We start from the raw sequence: 20219 nt of genomic DNA on the forward strand, positions 1-20219 counted from the left end.
CTCCCTGCGTGTTTCAATCTGGGAGTGACGCGAGCGCAGTCGGAACGTATGCAAATCAAACGCCAGCCGTCGTCCAATGGACGCCGGCGCTTAGCGGCCGCCAGCCAATGGGGTGGCACCTCCCGGCGGGGCGCCGGCTCGCCCCATATAAGGAGCGCCTTCGCCATAAAAGGCAACATTGTATCGCTTTATATGGGGGCGGCGCGGCGCGGCGGGGGCGGTGGCGGAGCGGGGCCGTGAGCGCGGAGCGGGCGGCGGGGCCATGGCGGGGCCGGCCTGACCCGACCCGACCTGCGCTCGCCGCCGCGATGTTGCCGAGCCAGGCCGGGGCCGGGAACGGTGCCGCCGCCGCCGCCGCGCTGGCCCGTGGCTCGGGGCTGGGCCGGTCGCCGGTGCCGCGTGGGGCGAACGGCGGCGGGGCGGCGGCGGGGCCGCCTGGGGGTCGCCTGGAGCGGGAGGCGCTGTACAGCGGCAGCGAGGGCGACTCGGAGTCGGCCGAGGAGGAGGAGCTGGGTGGCGAGCGGCGCGGCGTGAAGCGTGGCCTGGCAGAGGCGGCGGCGGCGGCGGCAGCGGCGGGGCCCGCGGCGGGAGCGGCGGCGGCCGCCTACAGCGGCGGCGTCGGCGGGGGTGGCGGGGCCGTGAGCGGTGCCAAGCCTGGGAAGAAGACGCGGGGCCGGGTGAAGATCAAGATGGAGTTCATCGACAACAAGCTGCGGCGCTACACCACCTTCAGCAAGAGGAAGACCGGCATCATGAAGAAGGTGCGGCCCCGAGGCTCCGGCCGGCGCGGGGGGCGAGCGGCCGCGGCGGGGCGGAGGAGGGGGAGGGGGGGCGGCCGGCCGGGGGTGTCGGTTGGCACCCACCTGTCCGTGGGCGGTGGCCTGGCGGGAGCCCCGGCGCCGGGGCGGTGCGCGCCCGGGCCGAGTGGGGACCCGGCCGGCGGGGCCGTGCCCGGAAACGGCGGCGGCTTCCCGGTGCCGCGGAGGGGGGCGGCCCGGCACCAGCTCCTTCCGGGGGGCTCCGCGGGAGCCTCCGGCGGGGCCGGTTGTTGCCTGCGGCTGGTCCTTAGTGTCCCGCGAGGTTCTGGGCAGGAACCCGGGATCGGGGAGGGCGGTCGCGGTCACGCCGGGTGCGCCCGGCGGTCCCCCGCCGGCTGTTGAGCCCGGAGAGGTCCGTTCCGGTGCAGCCTCCAGCCCTGGGCCGGAGCTGGCCGGAGCCCTCGGGGCCCCTCGCTGTGAGCCGCTTTTGGGTGGCACGCCTGGGCTGTCCTGCCTCGCCGAGGGCCCGGCAGGGCTAGCTCCTTTGAGCCGCGGAAGGGGCCGGCTCCATGTCCCGGTCGGTCGGTCCCGAGTGCTCTCCGTGGTGTCTGGAGCCGTTGTGCAAAGACGGATTAGAAACTTGGGGGATTTTGTGTGCGCTTGGATGCTGCTGGCTCATCTGCCTCCCCCGTTGGTGCTCATAGCATCCTCTGACTGACCGGGCAGGGCTGCATCTCAGCCGAGCTGGGCTTCACACACCCTGGGGAGGTGGGAACGGTTGTGGGGTACCGCTGGACACATCCTGGCTGAGCGGAGTGCAGGATAAGGCCATCCTGTGTCTGTGGTAGCTTGTGCAAGACTGCTGAATGTGCCATGATGGTGTATGAAGAGTGTTCTTCTTAGCCCACAGGTCAGTCCTGGGCGATGGTAGCCTCGCTGCAGGGGTGTTTGAGTGCAGCTGTGCTCAGGACTGTGGAGCCTGAGAGGGGAAACTGGGTCCTGGGCTGGCTAGGGTATCCAGATGTGTCTGGAGAAGCAGCTTGCACTTCCAGAATGGGGACAGCCTAGTGTCCCCATGTCCTCAGGCTACTCTCCTGAGGGCACCGCTTTGTTTTTTTTCATGCGACTTCTTGGCATGCACATCACCTAAAGGCATGCTAAAGGAGATGGGAACACAGCTCGGGGCACTTCCACCTGCAGGGAACTAATCTTTTCGGTTTCAGAGGCCACAGCTCCTCTGGGGTAGTAGGGAGCTGGAGCTGGTGTGAGCAAAAGGAGGGCCATGCTGGGAGCGCAGGGACATGCAGGGACTCTTGTCCTCCACTCTGTGTCCCTGCTATATGTGACTCCCTGTTCTTCCCATGCTGCTGGCAGGCCTATGAGCTCTCCACACTGACCGGTACTCAAGTCCTGCTGCTGGTGGCCAGCGAGACGGGCCATGTGTACACATTTGCCACACGGAAGCTGCAGCCCATGATCACCAGTGAGACGGGGAAGGCGTTGATCCAAACGTGCCTCAACTCCCCGGACTCGCCCCCGCGCTCGGACCCGACCACTGACCAGCGCATGAGTGCCACGGGCTTTGAAGAGACAGACCTCACCTACCAGGTGTCAGAGTCGGACAGCAGTGGGGAGACCAAGGTAATATTCCTGTGCTCAGCTGCATGCCCGGGCATCTTGAGGGGCACGGGCTGTACCTGTGGGTCTGTGCTGGGGGCCCTGATCATCCCCAGCCCTTCTTGAACAGCAGCTTGGGAAGCTGAGGAGGGGGCCCTGTTTGCTGTGACTCCAGCAAGTTCATGCTGTGGTCTCTGAGGGCTGGTTCCTTCCCTTGTGTGGTGGTAGCAGTGATTTGGAGAGGGAGGGAAGCAGGTGGCAGGTGTCCTGGCCCTGGCCTTTGCAGCGGGGCTCCCCACTGGCCCAGCCCATCCCCCTGTCCCGCTCTCCGTGCTGTTATCTCTCGCCGGGCCTCTCCATGCTCTTGCACTCATTGATAAAAATTTGATTCTGCCTCCATGGCCTTATAAGGCCTGGTTTCCCTTGCCAGAGTCCCTGGCAGGGCCCCTCACATTCCTTATAAGCTGCAGCTGTCTCTTGCTTTGGTGCTGTTTTGGAAGGGGGCAGGGAGGACATGGGGAATGGAAACATTTGGCTGGACAGACCGTTTCTGCTCCCCGCCTGGTGTCCCTGCAGGCGCTGGCCCTTGCCTGCCCATGTTACTTGTGGCTTCTCAGCCAGGGTGCTGCAGAGGGCCTGCCCCTGGGTGCAGAGTCAGGCAATAGCCCTTTTCTGCTGGAAGGGCCCTGTCTTGTCCCTGCATCCCCTGGTGCTGTTCCTTGGAGCTGCGGCAAGAAAGCTTACTCCCATATTCCTGCTGTTTCCTTTGCAGGCTGGTGCTCAGGTCTGCAGGCGCTTGGAGATAGGAGGCAGGGGAGTTTGTGGTGCAAGGCTGGGATGACGTGCTGAACTGGGGCTTGTGCCACAGCTTCACGGGCCTGCGTGGAGTGCCATTGCATGCTGCGAGTTGCTGCAGCTCTGCTGTACCTGTGCTCGCGGCATGGGTATGGGGCTCGCTGCAAAAGCATCCTTCCAGATGAACTGTGACCTTGCTCTAGGGTCCCTCCAGCCAACTGTATGCAAGCCACAGCAGCATCCTTGCTATACGGTAGCCACTGAACATTAAGGAGAGGGAACGTGGAGAAGGATGTTTGAGATGTGCTGTAATCTCAAAGGCAGCGAGTGCAGCCCTGAAACATGCACAGCATGTTGTCTGGGGCTGCAGGGGTGTTCAACTGCGTGTCTCTAGCCTGTGGCAGCCTAACGGCTCTGATCGCAGTGCTGCTGGGTACCCAGTAGTCACGATTCCTCCATGCCTTCTTCCCCATGTGCGTGCAGTGCTGCACCAAGCAAAAGCTTATTGCTGCTGAGCCCTGAGAAATACCAGCAGTCCCAGAGATCCCTGCAGGCAGAGGAGCTGTGGTGGGCCAAGGTGTTGCTGGCTGGAGAGCTCTGTGCTGGAGCCCAGAAGAGTCCCTGGGAAGGCCTCCTGCTGATGGGAGTCCAGCAACGGTCCTGGCTGTCTCTGTGTGGTGTGACTTCCCTGGGTGTCTCCAATTCCTAGTGTATGGTGTGCTAGCCCTTCCCAGTAGGCAAAGGAGCCCATTGTCACCAGCAGTTTCTCCCTTGTGCAGCCTGTGTTCGTAAGGACTTGTCTCTTGGGCAAGTCCTGTGGCCGTTTTGTAATGAGACAAATGACCCGTGCCTGGTGCAGGAAGTGCTGTATGTGGCAGCTGACCTGTCCCTGGCATGGGTCTTGTCCACACCATGGCCCTGAAGATACTGCCAGGTGGCCCCAGAGGAAGTACGCTCTTGGGGTGCAGTTACTCTGCAGAGATCATCTTAACAACTTCTTTCTGCCAACTTTCTGATGCAACTCTGCAAACTCCATCCCAGTACTAAGCAAGTAATGCTTGGTGTGGGGTGTCTTGCGGCCACAGCCAGCATGTGGTGTGAGGCTGGAGGGGCCCTGTGGCTGTCTTCTGCTTGACGTTCTGGCTAAACCCACCCCCAGCCTGCTGGGGCTTCTTGTTGTGGCAAGCCCTGGAGCTGGGGACAGTCCCACGCTGACCATCCCCAGTCCTGCTGTGCCTTCTGCTGGGCTGGAACTGGTTTGGTGCTCTGGCAGAGATCAGACCACTTCAGATAGACCAAGAAGCCCTCTAAAGAAGAAGGGAACCTGTGGATGGTCCATGCTAGGTGGCTGGAATCCTTGCTGGGGGGGGGTGGTACAGAGGGCAGGGTCACAGGTGCCTCGTTGGAGGAGATGGCAGGAGAAGAAATGCCTGTACTGCCAGATCTAGCCACATAGGGTGTTCTGAGAAGGTTGGGCAGTTGCTCCCTGGCCTTCCTGTCAACTGTGCTTTCTGGTCGCCTGTATGGATAAAGTCTGCTTGTGTTCAGCTGCTGCAGCAGAGCAGGGAGCAATGCAGCCAGGGTGGTACCTGCAGTCAGCAGCCCACTGGTGTTGCTCTGCACTACAGCCAGCAGCAGCTGTGAGATGCTCCTGCTGTGCCAAACCCAAACTCCCTGCCACAAACCTCAGGTCGGACTGCAGTTGGGACTTAGGCACGCTGTACTTTCAACACAGAAGCTATATTCTCATGATGATGCTGTCATGCACTGACCTGTCTGATCTTCTGCAGGCCCCAAATGACACAGTGCCCTCATGTAATCTCCTGGGTGTGGTCATATGGGAGAGGGGATTTTTAGGGATCTCAGGGGCTCTAGATTGGGCTGAGAGCATGGGAGTAGCCCTGATCTGGTCATCTTTTTTGGGGGGTAGGACTTTCTGCCCCATCTGGAAGGTAGACCAGGTGTTGGAGACCAGATTGGGATTTCCCATGTACCTCCAAGGCCAGTTGTCCTGCAACATCTGTGTAGTAATGCTGGCTTGGGGGATCTGGGCCGTGATGAACAGCATTGTCCCAGGCAGCACACATAAGCTGTGGGGTGGGATTGTTTCTGTCCCCAAGACTGCTGTGGTCCATGATCGGCATTGGATGGCCTGGGTCATGCCCTGTGGTCCACTCATGCATGTACAGCATTTATCAAACATGCACAACGATGTGGGTCTGTGCAGACATCTCCTGCTGCTATGCTGCACCTCTTTGCTGCATGTTGATTCCCCAGGCACTGCTCTGCAAACAAGTTTACAGTGAGGAATGGATGTGCAGCTGGATCAGGAAGGGAAGGGCCTTCGGGGCTGCTGTGCTGCCTCAGGGCTTCTCCACGGCCCTGTGGGTAATCTCCACTGAACGTGACCCATGACTTGGCTCCTGTTGAAGGCTGGCCTCATGCATGTAGTCTGGGCTTGCAGGGTGCTGGGCAGAGTCAAGGTGCCCAGGGGCTCCATGGCATCCCAGACAGGCATGGGGAGAAGGCAGCAGCTGTCTATTCTTAAGTCTCTCCCAGCTGTCTTTCTGTACTGGGAGCTATTGCTGCAGCTCAAGAGAAACACAGTAAAGGTGGGAGGAATCTGAGTCTCACCTGTGGCAGAGTAGGGAGGGCAGAGATGGGTTGTGCATGGTTTGAGCCTACTGGCCCAGCACCCCTCCCAAGCACCTTTGCTGTTGTGAGCATACTGAGGTTTGCCCTTGTGCTTCTAGGGAGTCTTGGGAATCTGCCTGAGTTGGGTGCTGTGAATCTTTTGGGATGCCTCCTCCAGCCCTGAGAGTATGGAGTGTGAGGAGATGCTAAGTGCCCTGGCTACCTGGGGACTATATCTTAGGGGTGTACAGCTTCAGGGTTATGCAGGGGATGAGAGAGCCTGGCTTTTTCAGCTGGGAGCAGGACCCGCCCTGCTCTGCTATGGCTGCCATGGCTTCGTGGGCTGGGGGAAGTTCTGCCCTGTCACCCACGTGGGGAGGGTGCACACAGCCTCCATGTCCCATGTGGGATGGCAGGAGTTTGTGGTTGAGCTAATGGAAAGTGCCTCTGCTGGGCTCTGCTCCGGTATCACGTGCCTCTTCTAATTCGGACTTCAGGGGCTGCGGTGCCAAGGCAGAGAGGCATTGCTCTCCTCCCTCCCCAAGGCCCTGGGGCACGGCTGAGTGCCCAGGATTGGCTCCCCCTGTCCAAAATAGGCTGCCTTCCCTTTTTTAGCTGTTCGTTGAGCTGTGAATTCCTCGTTCCTGGCAGCTTGACAAGCTGGGAACAAGGCTTAGCACGTGGGAGAGCTGGGCCCACCAGCCTGCAGCGGGAGGGGTGGGAGTGTGGCAGCCTTAACTCTTCCCAGGCGTGCCGGCAGCCATGGCAGGGCACGGGGACAGCAGGTCCCTTGGGACCTGTGGCATGGTCTTCTGTGACGTGTATTTGCAGTCTGCTCTTGGCCAGCTGAGCAGAGCAAGAGAGCTGTGGAGAACCTGGGTATCCAAAAGGGGATTTGGGGGAAGGAGGTGTGTTAGGTGAAGTGTGACTGCCAGGGGCAGGAGGGATCATGCTGGGCTTGGTTGGTTCCTGCAGATCCAAGCCGCATCGAGCCACATGCTTTGTGCCTGCGGAAACTGGGGTGTTAGGTGCCCTGTAGCCTGGCATATGCGTTCTTCCCTTGTTCCCAGACCCAGGAGGCCAGTGTCTCAGGCTAGCGTTGGCCCAGTGCAGGGCCCTTTTCCTCCTGGTGCTCAGCTTCCCTGGCAATGCTGTCCTCAGGCATAGAGCTCCAATGCTCCTTGCAGCACCATGGTGCGTGCTGGCTGTAGCTAACACGTGGGGTCCCTTGGAAGCATTTGCCTTGTGCCCATCTCCTGTTAGTTTACTGGCAAATGGGTGCTTCCCCTGGCCAGGTTCTCCCCTTTGGTCCAGGAGATCTGTGGAGGCATTCCCCAGGGCCTGCCAAAGCAGCTGTCATGGCTGGGTTTGGTCCTCCCTGGTGTCTGGGTTTGGCCTTGCTCACCTCTCCCTTGCTGCTTTTGGTGTACAACTGATTTTAAGAGCCAGTTCTCAGCTTGTTCTTGGCCATGTGTTTCCTGCCATAAGGGAAGTGGTGTGTGTTCCTGACAGGAGACAGTGTGTTTGCCTTTACATCTGTCCCTGCAAGGAGTGCTTTTGCAAGTTGTGTGCCAAAAAGAGGCTGTTCTCTTCTTAGAGGCTAGGGGGGCTTGCTGGGGAGGGGAAGGGTTGCTTCATCCCCTGCTGTCTTGCAGGGAAGTCTCTCAGGGGACCTGTGTGGCCCTGGGCTTGTATCCAAGGTTTATGCTGAGCTCTCTCCAGCTCCCCTCACGCTGCATTATTGGGCACAGTCTCCTCATGTTTGTACGAGCAACTCCTCTCTGCTACTCTGTCTCTGCTCTATGTGCTGGTAACAGGCTATGGGGGTGCAACCTACAGAGCCTGGTTTGGTCTGGGCAGATGTTGACCAGATCCAAGGGCTGGTCTGAGTTGTCACAATCTCTCCTTCCCCAGGACGCACTGAAACCAGCGTTCACTGTCACCAACCTGCCGGGGACAACGTCCACCATCCAGACAGCCCCCACCACCTCGACCTCCATGCAGGTCAGCAGTGGCCCATCATTCCCCATCACTAATTACCTGGCGCCAGTGTCTGCCAGCATCAGCCCCAATGCCGTCACCAGTGCCAACGGGACAGTGCTGAAGACTACTGGAGCCAGTGCAGTGACATCTGGGGGCCTCATGCCGATACCCACTGGCTTCACCCTCATGTCAGGTCAGTGCCTTTAGGGGCTGAGGACTGCATCCATCCATCTGTGTACCTGGAGTGTATTGCTGCCCTCTCCAGAGGAGAGAAGACCTAGTGGCAGGAGGAAGCAGAGTGGTTGCTGCTGTAGGGTGCACCAGACTGGGATTCCTTGCTCAAGACCAGCCAGGCCAGAGGCTGGAGAAGGGTCATGCAGTCACTATTTCCTTAGAATGCTGCTAGCTGGCCCTGCTAGCTGGGAAGGGCATGGTGGCAGGGAGCTGAGCTGGGACCCCAGGGCAGCACCAAGAAGCCTGGAGGGAGTTAAAAGAGCTGGTGGTGACAAAGCCTTTCTTTCTCCCTCCTTTTGGCAGGTGCTTCCCTTTCTCCGGGGACCCCTACCATTCCTCTCACTCAGTTACAGCCGCACTCCCTGGCTCTTTCCAGCCAGCAGGGCCAGGTGGTCACGGGTACGGCTGAACAGCTGCAGCAGGCACAACAGACAGTCTTCCGCTTCCCTGCCAGAGCTGGAGGGCAGATCGTGTCGCTGACAGGTCAGCACTCGCTTCTCCTCCGCTTGCTTGAGGTGGGGGGATGGAGGTGTCTGTGTGGGTCCTGGTCCTGGCCAGAGAACTGACCCCCAACTGAGGTGGGAGCACAGAGGAGGCAGAGCATAGGACATCCTGGCTGTGGCTGTGGGAGAGAGATGGGAAGACAGGGCAGAGAATGCTTGGCATAGGCAGGAGCAGCATCCTTGGGAATACAAACCAAGGGAAGCAGCGGGTTGTCAGTCTCCGCCCCCAGGGTTTGCCCTGTGGCTAGCAAATGCAGAGGAGACAGGTCCCTGGTGCAGCTGTGCTGAAGCTGAACTGTGCTGCTAGAACTGGTGGAAGGAGACTGCAGGGGCTCAAATGCCCAATGGATGTCTCTTGGCTCTGCATAGCTGCCCTTGCTTTTGTATTTGGATCTGCAGTCAGTCACTGAACCACAGTGCAGAGTATAGATTAGGAGAGACCCAGAGCAGAGGAGGGAGTGGTGCTGCTGTGCTGCCTTGTGTGCACTGTGCTTCGTAGAAATTTCTTGTGCTGAGTCAAGGTTCTCCAGGTGATGTACTGGGGTTGCACATGCTTCTGGCTGGAGTTTTAGAGCAGGGCTAGGTTCTCCTTTGTGGGGGCAGCCATCATCTGAGGACCAGAGAGTCAGACAGTATTTCTTGTGTCCTGCCTATTTGTGCCCAACTCGATGAGTCTGATAGCCTGCATGCTTTCTTGGAGCCCTTATGGCTGCCACAGCAGACAGCATGATCCCATGCAAGGGGACTGGACATGTGTGTCTCATGTGGGGCATGGGGAGATGCCTGGTCTGAGCAAGGTGGCTGGTGATACCTGCTCTCTGGCATTCCTTGCTCTTCCCTCTGGAGACAGGACCTGAGCCTGAGCTTTCGGCGCTGAGTTCCATCTCTGGAGCTAAAGAGCTCTGCAGCGAGTGGGCTGGGCTGGAAGCTGTGTAGCCATGCCCCTGCAGCTCTGGGATGCACACCTTGTGGCCTAGTGGTCTCTAATCCCTGTGTAGGGTGCTGTGATGTCCTTGAGATCACAAGCTGGGTGAGATAGCTGTTCCCTGAGTGCCCTGTGGAGAATGGAGCTGGGCTCCAGAGTGTGAAGGCAGCAGGGCCCAGCTGGCCTGGGCATTTGGGCTCTTGCAGTTCTGCTCAGCGCAGTGAGATGATCCTTGCAGGTCTGGCTGAGCATGGGCAGTGCTGGGTCCTCTCCTCCCCACACCATCTGTGCTGTGTCTTGGTGGAGCCAGAAATGGCGAGGAGGGCCCCAGACATTCCTGAACCATGCCTGGGAGCTGGACAAAAGCTGCTGTGGCCTTTCCTTGTCTTTCTGGAGCCCTGTAAGACAGCTAACCCCTCCTTGGCCCCCGTGTGCCAGGTTTTGACCCGTTCTTTGGGGCAGGGCCTGGTTTCTGCCACGTGCCACTTCTGGCTAGCCTTCCCCAGCGCGGTGCAGAGCCATCCTGCGGAGCTGTAGGTGGCCAGAGAAGGACTGGGGGGCTTTCACATGTCCCAGAGTGCCTGTGTCCCTGCTGAGCCACAGGCTCATGGTCTTCTCTCTCTCCTCAGGTGGTACCATGGCTCAGCAGGTCCCAGTCCAGGCGATCCAGGTGCACCAGGCACCACAGCAAACGTCTCCCTCTAGTGACAGCAGCACTGATCTTACCCAGACCTCTTCCAGCGGAACAGGTAATTGGGACGTTACGGTAACGATGTTCTGTCTTCCTTCCTAACCATTGCTGATAACAACCTACACCAATTAGACCTCATGCCTGCTCCCTGCCCAGGATCCTTCAGGCCAACTCTATCCCAGCCTTTCTGGTGTATTTATCCCTGTTGCCAGCCCCTGTGCTATGCTATATCTAGGTAGATGCTGCTGTGCATAGGGCATGTTACAAGGGATTTCAGAGCCTCTCCAAATACATCATCTGCTCTTACTTGCAGCATGGAGCTGGGAACAGGCTGCCCAGTTCTCAGCTGGTTTCTTAGTGAGCCAGCGTTGCCCCTAGCTGAGAGCAGTACCACAAGATATCGGCTCACATCTGCCTGACATTTTTACTGTATATGCAGAGGACACCTCTGTTGTCAGCAAAATCTGAGTTCAGGTGCCTGGATGGAGGCTGAATCCAGTTCAACAGCTTTATTAAAGCTTCATCGGGAAACTTGTATCTCAAGTTGAATTCAGTCCTGGGATATTTGGCTACCATGCTTTTCTGCCCTCATACTCACTCATGAATGGAGAGGTTTGAGCTCTCCTGCCTGTTCCCTGGGGCTTTTCCCCAAGAGCTTGGGAGAACAAGATGGGTATCTCCATGCACCTGCTGCTTCAGGACAGCATGCCAAGGGTGGCTGAGGGAGGGGTGCTGAGCAGGCATGTGTGTAGCAGACTCCTTCCGTGTGGCTCACATATAGTTTGTCCTGGTGCCAGTGACCCTCCCGGCGACCATCATGACGTCGTCTGTGCCAACCACTGTGGGTGGCCACATGATGTACCCCAGCCCACATGCGGTGATGTATGCGCCCACATCTGGCCTTGCGGATGGCGGACTTGCAGTCCTCAACGCTTTTTCACAGGCGCCCTCAGCAATGCAGGTGTCCCACGGCCAGGTCCAGGATCAGGGTAAGACAACTGTCTGGGTCAGTGCTCCCTTAAGCGCTCTGATACCCTGATTTTTCTTGTCTTGTATGTATTTAAGCTGCATATTAATTTAAAAGAATTTACTTGTAAGAAGTCCTAGCGGCTGTGCAAAGGCCTGGCGAGGGTGATGCTTGATGCATGCTTTTAGATCTCACCATTCTCCTATGCAAAGGATTGCTTGAGCCGTTTGCTGGGATAAAATGGTGAGGCTTGCTGAGATGGGTGGTGTATGGGGCAGGCAGCAGAGGGAGTCAGAAGACTGGAGAGGACGTGTGGTTGCATGAGGGGTCAAACCAGCATGAAGCCATGCAGGCAAGACTTGGATTGAGGGCTTGTTCCTGCCGCTCCCAGCATTTGAAAGACTAGGGCATGTGGCTTTCTCCTGGGATGCCTCCCTGCACGCAAACAGGCACCTGGTGAAACTCCACTGAGCTCAGAGAAAGGACCCACGGGGGAGCACTGTTTAAGGGACGGTGTCATTTCTGCTCTCTCTCTGTGGCAGGTGGCGTCCCTCAAGTGTTCCTGACAGCCCCATCAGGCACTGTTCAGATCCCAGTCTCAGCTGTCCAGCTTCACCAGGTAGGCGCAGAGTGGTGCTCTCAGGTGCTCAGGGTGTGTCCTTGCTCTGCCCCTGCCTGTACATCCTTTGTGGGTCTGGGAAGGCCTGGGCCCTTGGGTAGGGCCAGTCCTCAGGTCTGGGAGGGCTGTCAGTGCCACCTGCCCTTGGGTGAGGAAGTCTTGCCCTCCTTGGACAGATGCCCAGGAAGGACAGTGCCACCCTGGCTGCTGGCACACACGGTCTCAGGGCACACTGTCCCCCAGTGCTTCCTCCTCCCTTTTCTCTCTAGATGGCTGTCATCGGGCAGCAGAGCAGCAGTGGCAGCAGCCTGACGGAGCTGCAGGTGGTCAACTTGGACACTTCACACAGCGCCAAGAGTGACTGAGAGGCCTCTGCTGCTGGCCTTGTGCTGTTCCTGGCTTGTCGTGCCAGTGCCGGGGCTGGCGGCAATTCCTTCTCGTACAGACTGCACCAGTTATTTATTGTTGCCTTTTCACGTTTCCTTCATCCACACATGCACACACACACACACGCACCCACCCCCCTACACACATACACACAGGCATGCGCGTGGGGCTGCAGGACCCACCTGGGTTGGAGCTGTGCTGGGGCCATGCAGGGCTTGGGGGCGTTTGGATGCTGCGATAGCCGTACTTGTCTCACGCCAGCCAAAGAAACTTGTCTCTTGATGGGAGGATTGCTCTGCGCTGTAAATAAATACTGCGGGCCATTCCCAGCTGGAGGCTCTGGCTCCTTCTGGGCGCTCTGAGTCACCTTGCCCATGAGTGTTTGCTCTGCGTGGGGGTCAGCTCAGACCCAGAGCCGTCCTGCAGGCGCAGCTCGCAGTGGAGCGGGCCGAGGCTGTGCTGCTGGCCTCAGCAATGTGCCTTTGTGGGGGTGACGGGTCCTGGCTGCAGCAACTCACCCTGGGCTCTGGCCAGAGGAGAGTGGCCAGCTTGCTGTGCATCTCTGGTTGGGCCTGTGCGCCCTCCTTCTGGAGGGCAGGGCACAGCCTGTGGCACATGGCCTCGTCCTCCTCCTATGCACTACAGTGAGCCCTCTGCCCTCAGTGCCTCCTTGCTGGGCTGCCTGGCGGATTTGCAGCCTGGCTGGCTCTGCCCCGGCAGCTGCCGTTGCACAGCAGAGGTGGTCGGTGGATGCCCAGGAGCACAACGATGCCCCAGAGAACTCCTGGGAGGCTCTGTGGCCGGCCCAGCCCCACACTCTCCTCTCAGCCCTCACACTGCTTGCGGACTCTGTACACCCAGGGGAAAGTGGCCGGGTTTCTCTCACATCCCCCTGCAGCTCCAGGCGCCGCTTTCTAAACTTCTGTCTTGATGTAAGGTGGAGAAATAACTCCAGTGTCAAAGGGAAGAGCCCGTGGGGCACTGAGCTGCTGGGCAGGCAGGCTCTTCCTCTGAGCACCAGGGTGACCTGCAGGCCATCCTGGGCTGTGGAGGAGCGGCTGTGATGCCTGTGCAGGCTCAGCAAGGCCAGGGCAGAAGGGCTGGAGCATGCTTGGTCCTGCATGGGAGTTTCTGTGAATGGCTCTGCTACCTAGCCCTGTCCCTGGAGGAAGAGTGAGCAAGTGAGAGAAGCTGCTGAATCCTTAGGGAAAAAAGCAGCTACTGTAACTTCTTTTTTTTTTTTTTTTTTTTTAAGTTAAAGACAAAAGAAGCCTTGGAGAAAAAAAAGAAAAAAAAAAAGGAAAAAAAAAAAAAAGAAAATTACTTTATTTTTCTAAGTGTTAAACTCAGTATTTATGTAATTCTTTAAGGAATAAAAGTTTGGCTCCTGTACAGTTTTCATGGGGTTTGTACCAGGGGGATGGGAGAGGGGTGGGTGGGCATGGAGGCAGGAAAGGGGCCTTGCTTTTGAGTTTGTATTGTAACCTTGGACATGTTCCCTCAGCATTAGCGTTTAAGCTGCGCTCTCCACCCACCAGCATGTGCCAGGGGTCCAGCTGAACTGAGTGGGATGCTTGTTTCCCACTTATCTGTACTGAGGATTCCATACCCATCATTTTGGGCTTAACGGGCGGAAGGCAAGTGAAGCACTGGATGGTCTGTAGAAGTGGAAAACCCATCCCTCAGGAGCAAGGGGTTTGCAGTGTACCCAGGAGCCAGAGATGGGCTGGGTTTTCTGATGGCCACCCTGTTCGCCTCTGGTCTGGGATCTGCGGCTGTTCTGTCACTGCTCTTGGTGTGGAGCAGTGCTACCTGTGACTGCCTAAGGGATATAGGCATCCCCACTCCTCCCTGGGTGGCAAGTGGCCAGCAGTGGCTGATCCCTGCTCACTGTGCAGGTGGCATCTCCTGAACCCCTAGCTGATGATCTGGGCCATAGTTCCTCCTCTGCAGCTGTTCCTTAGTGCACAGATGTGGACAGGCCCCCTCCAAGCTCGCTGTGCAGAGAGTTCCCAGAATGGTCTTTCAGCCTTCGGTCTGTCATGCAGCCTGGGAAGGGCTTGTGGGGAGTGGGGTGAGTAACATTGTGCGCTCCCTCTGTTGAGTATCCTTGCTCGGAGAGCGATGCGTACCCCACAGCTCGGAGCACGTGGGGAGTGCCATGCCATGCCCCATTGCTAGGTGTACGAAAGCTGCTTGGTGATGCTCCTCTCCATCCAGGGAGGGAGATGGCGTTGGGGTTTGCATTGTCCTTTGCCCCAGCACATCACTGTGGCCTGGCTTTGCTCCGCTTTGCTTGTGCTAGCACTGTGGAGCAGAGCTGTTGGGCCAGGAGGGCAGGAGTGCTCCTGCTGCTGCAGGGCGTCTGGCTGCATCCCCGTCCTGGCTCCCCAAAGGCAACTGCTGGTTAAACGCTAATGGTGTATTTTATTTAAGTGCAGACTTGTAAGAACACTTGTGTATCAGGGATGAAATGGCATTTATTGTGTGGTGACATTTTTAGTTCATTTTACTGGTTTGAGGGTTGTGTGTGCGTGTGTGCGTGTGCGTATGCGTAAGTGTGTGTGGGATTATTTTTTTTTTCCCTCCGGTTTCCAGGGTTGTGTTTCTGGAAGGATGTGGAAGTAATCACAGTACTATGTACAGAGCTTTCTTTTGTATTAAAAAAAAAATTACTCTTTCAATAAATGTTACCATTTTGTGCACAGATTTGGGATCTTGGCCGTGCTTTGTGGGAGGGGATGACACACACCCTAGGGCCAATGGATGGGGATCAGAGGGAGATTCCTGCACTTGTATACAGCGGTGGGTGGAGGGGGGGGCTCTCTGGGCATGATGTGGCAAAGAGGGGCTCTTTGCAAACGTCTCCACCCCCACTGCCTCCTGCACAGGTGAGACCTGACCAGCTGGGAGTCCCAGAGCCAGTGGGTGGGCCAGAGGGGGCCTGTGGTGGACAGCAGGGCTGTCCTTGCTGAAAGCTCGGGAACGGTGCTGGTGAGCAGGGCACGGTGTTGAGTCAAGAAGAATGAAAAACAGGAATGAAGAGGAACAGGGACTTTTGAAAAAGAAAAGAATTGCTCTAATTCATAGCAGGGAGGAGCAGGAGGACCTCAAGCAAGAGTTAAAACACAGAGGACAGACAGCCCGTGTGGCTTATGGAGCAGTCAGGCAATAACTAAGGCCTAGGAAGAGGAATTTTTGCCTTTGTAACATCAAAGATACATCTCTAGGCCTGGCCCCAGGTGGATTATATATTTATATACCGATAAACTACAACACACCAGAGGACAGAGATTTTTTTTTTTTTAATAGTGACAGAGGTATTTTGAGGATAGATAAAAGTTTTATATGAAGATGCTTCTGTTAAGGTAGGTTTTACTATTTCATATGGGACTTGACAGATAAGTGATGCTGGCCAAGGCCCTGTCATCGTGGGAGGTGTCATGCATCTGGCATCTCAGAGCATCCAGACATGGTGGTTGGTGTGTGCAGTACTGTCCCCAGGCCTCTGGACAAGGAGAAAGAACAAACTAGGCTTTAAAATAAACCAATTGAAAGGCTGCAGGCAGAACAGCTTCCTCTGACATTGACAGGTACCTGATCTAGGTCTCAAATGAAAATGAGGTTGTTTCCCCTCTCCTCTTCCAAGTCCATTACTTTTGGACACCTGATGTTTTTAAGGATGGAGCTTAACTGTCATTTTGATGAGGCCCAACACCAAGACTGTTAAATTCCCTGCAGAAAACTGCTAATGAGAAGGTAAGGCAATATTCAAAGTCCAAACTGGAGAGGCATTACTTAAAGTCAGGTCAAAGATGGCTGTAGGCCCCTAGAAGCCAGGCCAAGGGCACATGGGGACTCAGTAAAGTGCCTAGAGGTGGGAAAGAAACCAAAGGGAGAAGGGCTTGTTACAACCATCAGTACTGCTGGGTTAACGGTGTGCCAGCTAACAGTGCAACTACTGGCCTCTACATAGCAGCAGGTCCTGGAGGAGATACCGGTATAACGTAAGGAAAGGTTAGCACTGATAAAAGTCTGTGTGGTGGAGGGACTGCCCTATGCCTCACAGTGCAATTTGAAGAAACTATTTCTCAGTGTAGCAGGAGACGAGAAGATTGTACAGAAAGTGCTTAGGGGCAAACCACAGCTGAAACGGCTCTTTCCTTGTTAGGAGGGGAGGCGCTTCACTTTTATGGGCTACCCCCCCAGCCAGCCCCACGTTCAGCATGCCGACACAGATACATCGTGTGGGTCAGCACCACAAAACCCGTACCAGCACAGGTAACCTCGTGTTGTTTGTACACAGGGGTCTGTGTGTTGACATATAACACCAAAACATGGAGCAAGATACCACAGACACAATCTTTATTTTTAGGGTAAATGACTAAGCACGGCATCAAAAGCACCGGAGCCAAGACATAGCAGGGCATATGAATACCACAGAAAACCTTCCAGCATTACAAACAAGATCCCTGTGTCCTATCCAGCCACTGCCATTTATTGTTGGTGACAATTTTGGCTATGGGATGTTGCCAGCTGATGTTACCAGCCAGGCTGCATTTCCCACTGCAGAGCATCACCACCTCACGTTTGTGACACTAAATGGTCCACCATTGATGCCACAGCTATAGAGGATGGTCCCTGCAGCCTGATGCAGCACTGAACTGATTCATCCAGCCTATAGTTAATTGCAGTTACATTGTTTGTATGAACTGCTGATTGCTATTGTAAGATGGAAATTGTCCAATCAGTTGCATTACTACCAAGGGTAGAAATGAGGTTGGGCACGTACGTGAAGTTGCTCTAGTATGAAGTATGAAATCAGCCTCTCATCCATTTAGCCTTCGATTTTAGTTTGTCTGTAATTCAAAACAAAAGTGGACAGAAACCTGCACCTACTGGATTGTAGCTAACTAGCTAACTGCTGTGAGACTTTTCAAGGAAATATGGGCAAAGAATTTCTATTTTATGGCATAGCCGTTACAGATCAGTGTAACACCAGAGCAGGAAAGAGACTGGAAACAGGCCGAACTTACTGCAACTGGCTTTAATTGCCTCACTAGCAACACTGAGAATAGGGCAGTTTTATAACCCCACACCTGCTGAAAGTGAGCGCAGTTCCTGCCGAAGTAAGCCAAACAAGGGTGGGGTGCAGGCCTGAAATCACTGCAGAACCCCAGGCCTGAAGAAGTTGTGGAACTGTAGTTTTTGTTTAACAGTGCACTTGCAATAATGTTAGTGCTGACATGACATGCTTTTAGCCTTCCTTTCACCTGCCCTGTGACAGTCCTCAAAGCTCACTAATCACCACAGAAACCATACCAACACGCAGCGTGACACAAGCATCTTAAGCTCATGCAGATGCACTTTTCAGCTCCCATTTTTTCCTCCCCAAAACCTAACTTTTTTCCTCGTTTCTAGTTACTAGCTACGAGAATCAGAAGACATTCACATTTTTCCTATTTCTCTATCCCTCACGCCTGGTGCCCAGGCAGCAGAGCTGGGCAGAAGCCCGGTGACACACGGCTGGAGTGTGCTCCTACAAACAGCCCGCCCAGCTCGCAGGAGCCAGCCCGGGCCTGCGTCCCCCCCAGAAGGCCGGGCGGCCGGGCCGCCCCCGAGGGGAGCGCAGGGCGGGGCGGGCAGGGGCGGGGCGAGTCCTCTGGGCACCCGCCTGCCGGGCTACTGCCGGGCTGAGGCCCGGCTGGGTCCCGCTGGGCAGCGCCGCACCACGGAGGCCTGCGGGGCCCGACGGAAACGCTGGGGCGCGCAGAGCGGCGGAAGTCGCTCAGGCCGCCGCCGGAAACGGCAGCAGAGCGCAGGCGCGGAGCACGCAACGCCTTCGCCCGCCCGGCCCCGCCCCCTGCCCTGCCGCGAGCTGTCGTAGCCCTCGTCGCCACTCGTAGTGGGCGTGGCCTGCACGCCCGTGCGCGCCGGGGACCCGGAAGCGGGGAGCTGCAGCGGCTGCGGCGCTGGCAGGTGCGGGTGGCGGTGCTGCTTCCGGTCCCCTTCCCTCGCGGCGGTGGAGGGAGCGGGTCGGCCGGCGGCGCCCCCGGCGGAGGCCGCGGGTCTCGGCCGCGTCGTCGCTCCGGGCTGTCAACAGTGCGGGAGGAGAACCGAAACTGCGCCGGGTGAGGACGGGACCTCCCGAGGGGGCGGACGCGTGAGGGGGCGTCTCGTTTTCCCCGTGGCGGGGCAGATCTGGGGGATCAGCCGCCTCCCCGTGCTCCGGGGCCGGGCCCCGTTGGCCGCTGCCCCGCTGCGGCAGCGCTGCGGCAGGCCTGGCTGTGGCTCCTGCGGCGGGGCAGCGGTGAGCGAAGAGCCCGGGAGGCGGAGCGGGGCTTGCTGAGGTGTCTAGGAGGGCCCGGAAGAAAACCCGTCTTCTCCGCAGCGGCCATTGCCGAGGCAAATCGTTCCCTGCTGGTTTCGGTGTGCGGGCAGGCGGGCCTCCGGCCCTGCCGTCCCGGGGGCGCGATGGGGCGCTCTGCCGCTCGCGGGCGGGCGGGCGGCGCTGCCGATCCGGCTGCCGTGGTGCTTTATGGGCTCGGCATCGCGGCCGGGACGGTCACTTGCCGCCGCTCCCAAACTCGCTGTACTGCATGTGTTTAAGCAGCCGAACGGTTTAGCTGTGGGTTGTCGTAGGCTCTGATGTGCCTCATTCGTCGTATGCCTTGCAGCTACTGCTTCAGGTGCCCTGAATCCAAATTCTCCTCTGCCTAGCTACAAATTCTTTTGGGCGCCTTCAGATAGCTCTGCTCTAAAAAGCTTTTTTCATGCTAAATGCCATGCTGTGAGGACAGGGTGAAGTTACTAAACAAAATCGTGCTTCACAGAGACTTTTGTTTTATTGTGATTTCATGTGAATCTCTTGGGGTTGGTTATTTTTCATGCACTGTACAGGGACGGTTAGGGAAAACAGTTGTTTGGCTTATGGGGCGGCATGTAGGCACTGGTACAAAGCACAGGAGATTAACTTGGTCCTTTTTTTTACAGAGAGACTGCAAGGAGATTCCCAGCTGGATTGCTGCAAACTCCAAGGAAGGCACAATTGAAGGTAGGTATGAATTTCTTGGGTCTTCAGGCTGCTTCTCTCTGCACTTGGGAAACATCTTTGATGTGTTTGTCATGGTCCTTAATGGTCAGTATCTTGTTCAGTTATACACAGATTGACCATGTAAGGTCCTGCACCTGTGTCGAGGAAATCCCAAGCACGGATAAAGGCTGGGCAACGAGTGGATTGAGAGCAGTCCTGGGGACAAGGACTTGGGTGTGCTGGTGGGTGATAAGATGAACATAAGCCAACAGTGTGCACTTGCAGCTCAAAAAGCCAACCATATCCTGGGCTGCATCAAGAGAAGTGTGGCCAGCAGGTCAAGGGAGGTGATTGTGCCCCTCTGCTCTGCCCTCATGAGACCCCACCTGGAGTGCTGCGTCCAGCTCTGGAGCACCCAACACAAGACAGACATGGAGCTGCTGGAGCAAGTCCAGAGGAGGGCTGCCAAGGCGGTCAGAGGGTTGGAACACCTTTCCTATGAGGACAGGCTGAGAGAGCTGCGCTTGTTCAGCCTGGAAAAGAGAAGGCTCTAGGGAGACCTTGTAGTGGTCTTCCAGTACCTGAAGGGGGCCTACAAGAAGGCTGGGGAGGGACTTTTCACAAGGGCCTGCAGTGATAGGATGAGGGGCAATGGTTGGAAGCTGGGAGAGGGCAGGTTTAGAGTAGATACAAGGAAGAAGTTCTTCACCCTGATGGAGGTGAGGCACTGCCACAGGCTGCTCAGAGAAGCATGGGCTGCTCCATCCCTGGAAGTCTTCAAGGCCAGGTTGGGTGGAGCCTTGAGCAACCTGGTCTAGTGGGAGGTGTCCCTGCTGTGGAAGTAGGTGATCTTTGAGATCCCTTCCAACCCAGACTGTTCTGTGGTTCTGTGCTTTCCTGTGTACGTTAACTCCTTTTTTAAGAATGACTTGTGTTACTGTCAGCTGAACAGCATGTTGCTTCACTGCTTCTCTTGCTGGTATGTGTAAGTGATACCAAGAGGGCGCCTGTTTCCTGTGTTTCCACTAACACCTGCCTGAGCTCCTTTGAGAACTTTCTTATCAGACTCTGAT

At 56.9% G+C, this 20219-nt stretch overlaps 2 protein-coding genes across 3 annotated transcripts in view; both read left to right on the forward strand.

Annotated features, from left to right (window-relative positions):
* The first annotated feature begins 308 nt into the window (after nucleotides 1-308).
* On the forward strand, nucleotides 309-12484 carry SRF (serum response factor). 2 transcript variants are annotated; one of them, XM_086460749.1, is made up of 8 exons: nucleotides 309-761; nucleotides 2133-2399; nucleotides 7719-7980; nucleotides 8325-8504; nucleotides 10079-10198; nucleotides 10938-11129; nucleotides 11650-11726; nucleotides 11996-12484. In XM_086460749.1, exons 1-8 carry the CDS (start codon nucleotides 309-311, stop codon nucleotides 12089-12091), a joined length of 1647 nt encoding a protein of 548 aa, XP_086316875.1. In that variant the 3' UTR covers nucleotides 12092-12484. The 2 variants fall into 2 exon arrangements, with proteins under 2 accessions (XP_086316875.1, XP_086316876.1); XM_086460750.1 differs by lacking the exon at nucleotides 8325-8504.
* A 5745-nt stretch (nucleotides 12485-18229) lies between these two features.
* CUL9 (cullin 9) overlaps nucleotides 18230-20219 on the forward strand; it is a 38259-nt gene continuing 36269 nt past the window's right edge. The window contains exons 1-2 of the mRNA XM_086482259.1: nucleotides 18230-18244; nucleotides 19107-19167. The gene's annotated coding sequence lies outside the window, so the exon portion shown is untranslated. The remainder of the gene's footprint in view (nucleotides 18245-19106; nucleotides 19168-20219) is intronic.

The sequence above is a fragment of the Leptosomus discolor genome, chromosome 2 (assembly GCF_034619465.1).
Source record: "Leptosomus discolor isolate bLepDis1 chromosome 2, bLepDis1.hap2, whole genome shotgun sequence".
Classification (NCBI taxonomy): domain Eukaryota; kingdom Metazoa; phylum Chordata; class Aves; order Leptosomiformes; family Leptosomidae; genus Leptosomus; species Leptosomus discolor.

What these genes read in the sequence shown, in the direction of transcription:
- SRF (XM_086460749.1), top strand. Translation starts at nt 309, where the DNA reads ATGTTGCCGAGCCAGGCCGGGGCCGGGAACGGTGCCGCCGCCGCCGCC. An exon ending in GACCTCTTCCAGCGGAACAG is followed by an intron (nt 10,199 to 10,937) that starts GTAATTGGGACG and finishes TCCTGGTGCCAG; the next exon opens with TGACCCTCCCGGCGACCATC. An exon ending in CAGCTGTCCAGCTTCACCAG is followed by an intron (nt 11,727 to 11,995) that starts GTAGGCGCAGAG and finishes TTTTCTCTCTAG; the next exon opens with ATGGCTGTCATCGGGCAGCA.